At 48.0% G+C, this 2,027-nt stretch overlaps 1 protein-coding gene across 1 annotated transcript in view; it reads right to left on the reverse strand.

Moving 5' to 3' along the window:
* LOC122946394 (glypican-4-like) overlaps positions 1-1,737 on the reverse strand; it is a 104,409-nt gene extending 102,672 nt beyond the window's left edge. The window contains exon 1 of the mRNA XM_044305993.1: positions 1,336-1,737. Coding sequence (XP_044161928.1) covers positions 1,336-1,492 — 157 coding nt within the window. The 5' untranslated portion in view covers positions 1,493-1,737. The remainder of the gene's footprint in view (positions 1-1,335) is intronic.
* Between the last annotated feature and the right edge of the window lie 290 nt (positions 1,738-2,027).

The following is a 2,027-nucleotide window of genomic DNA, read 5'->3' on the forward strand; positions in this document are numbered from 1 at the left end:
CTACAACTTCACACTAAAAGGGTAAAATCAAAGACAACCAATGCAGCAGTACCTAAGAGACACCCACAAGGCAATCGATTTATCACACTAAGAACCCACTGAGATGTCTCCTGATAATCTGACCTTGAAACCACAAGTGAATTCATTTCCCCCTTCACTAGAACCTCTAAATTTGATCCCATTAAAAGGATAAGTGCCCACTCCTTGGAAGAGAGTACCTATTATTGAATACCTGAACCCAAAAATTCCCCTCTGCCGTATTATTCTTAGGACTCCAGAACATCGCTTGAGGTCCAGATTCCCACATACTGTTCTAGTGGAAATATTTCTAAAACCAAACATTTGAAAGGAACGAGAGGTGCCAGACATAACTTCTCAAAGACATCTGTAGACTGAAAGGGTTATTGTAGCCGGTATATGATTAACCTGCTTCAGAGTTCGAGAACAGTACCTGGCAAAGGCCTGGTAAGACGCAAAAGACAAATTATATCTATACCGTAAATAAATAATAACTGGTACAATCTGAACCTATTGAGATACATGAGATGGAAACATTGAGACAACTCAATCATCTGATTGTAGGGCCTCATCAGCATCTAGATGCCACCTACTCACAAAAGAGTATAAAGCCCCTGAACAAGAGTATACAAGGGGGCTCAGCAAACAATACAGAGTAAAAGCTGCACATGGCACAATGCATCAGCCCAAACAATAGGGGAAGGAGCGTCCAATAAAGGTAATAAAGGTAGAGTGAGGAAATCCTGCCCCAAGGGGCAATTAAAAGAGTGTGAATGCAGGCGCACACCACGTCTGCATAACACATGCTTGATGGGATACTTGGATGACTGAACCCAATCCAGACCTCGTTTCCTGTGCCTGAATCACCATAGCCGGCCCTGACCCATACCGACACAGTACAACCAATAGTGAGACCCCCATCGTGGGGATCAACCTTGCTCCTACAAACATATGGTCATGGGAGAATTGACATATGGGACATCTGACCAGTTGAGAACTTTGAGGAAGTTGAACAACTTGACCAGGATTAGTAGGACTATTGGTCAATTCAAAAGAATTCAATTTTTGAATTTTTTTAAGGCAAAAAATAAACACATCTATGATCTTCTTAGCATATGGACGGCTGATCCGATACTAGTCCCAGTGCTAAAAGTTCTGCCCTGGGGGGCTCCATACTCTAGAGGCCAGAAAAGGATAGAAGGGGTTCTTCCATAATGTCCCCTCTCCCATAAGGCCCCCAACTTCTAGCCTCTAGCCTTGAGATCACTCCAATCACCCCCTATACAGCCCAATTCACAGAAGACTCACCCCACTCACCATTGATTTCATGGACTGGAGCATCATTCAGGTTGAAGCCTTTGGACTCATAAAGTTTCCGGACCTCCGCACAACTTTTCGTCTTGTCAGCCCGGACAGCCAGGCTGCAGGCGGCTAAAGTGCAAAGGAGCAGAGGGGAGAAGGATATCCAGAGCATGATGCAGGCGGAGGACAAAGAGTGCTAGGAGAGGGGAGTCCTGTGATGACGGCCGCTGGATACCACGTATCTGCTCCGCTCCCTCTCTCCTACCGGTGGCACAGGTAAACTTTTTGCCTGGCACAGAGAAGTTTTGCACCCGAAAAAAAAAAGTGCCGTGCACCCCAAGCTCTGCCCCCGCTCCTGAGTGATTGGCCGCAGCACTGCGCTCTGCTCGCTAGTCCCCGTCCTCCGAGTCCTATGTCCGGGGCGCACTGCGTAGGGATCTGGCACTCGGCGCAAGGGAAGGCGCATGCGCAGAGCTGGGAGCGAAAGCCTGGAATGCTGGAGGGAGGGCGCTCAGCTGTTTAACCCCTGCAGGGAAGCGCCCTACGTGTGTGCGGCACAATACGTGTAGTGTTTAACACATTCAGCAGGAATGTGCACTTAACCCATTCACTTTTCGGTGCCATGGAGATTTTAACACCTGCGGGGCCGGAGTGCATTTACATAACTTAGCTGGGGCTTCACTGACTAAGGGGGGGGGGGGGGTGTT

Source organism: Bufo gargarizans, chromosome 9 (assembly GCF_014858855.1).
Source record: "Bufo gargarizans isolate SCDJY-AF-19 chromosome 9, ASM1485885v1, whole genome shotgun sequence".
Lineage (NCBI taxonomy): Eukaryota > Metazoa > Chordata > Amphibia > Anura > Bufonidae > Bufo > Bufo gargarizans.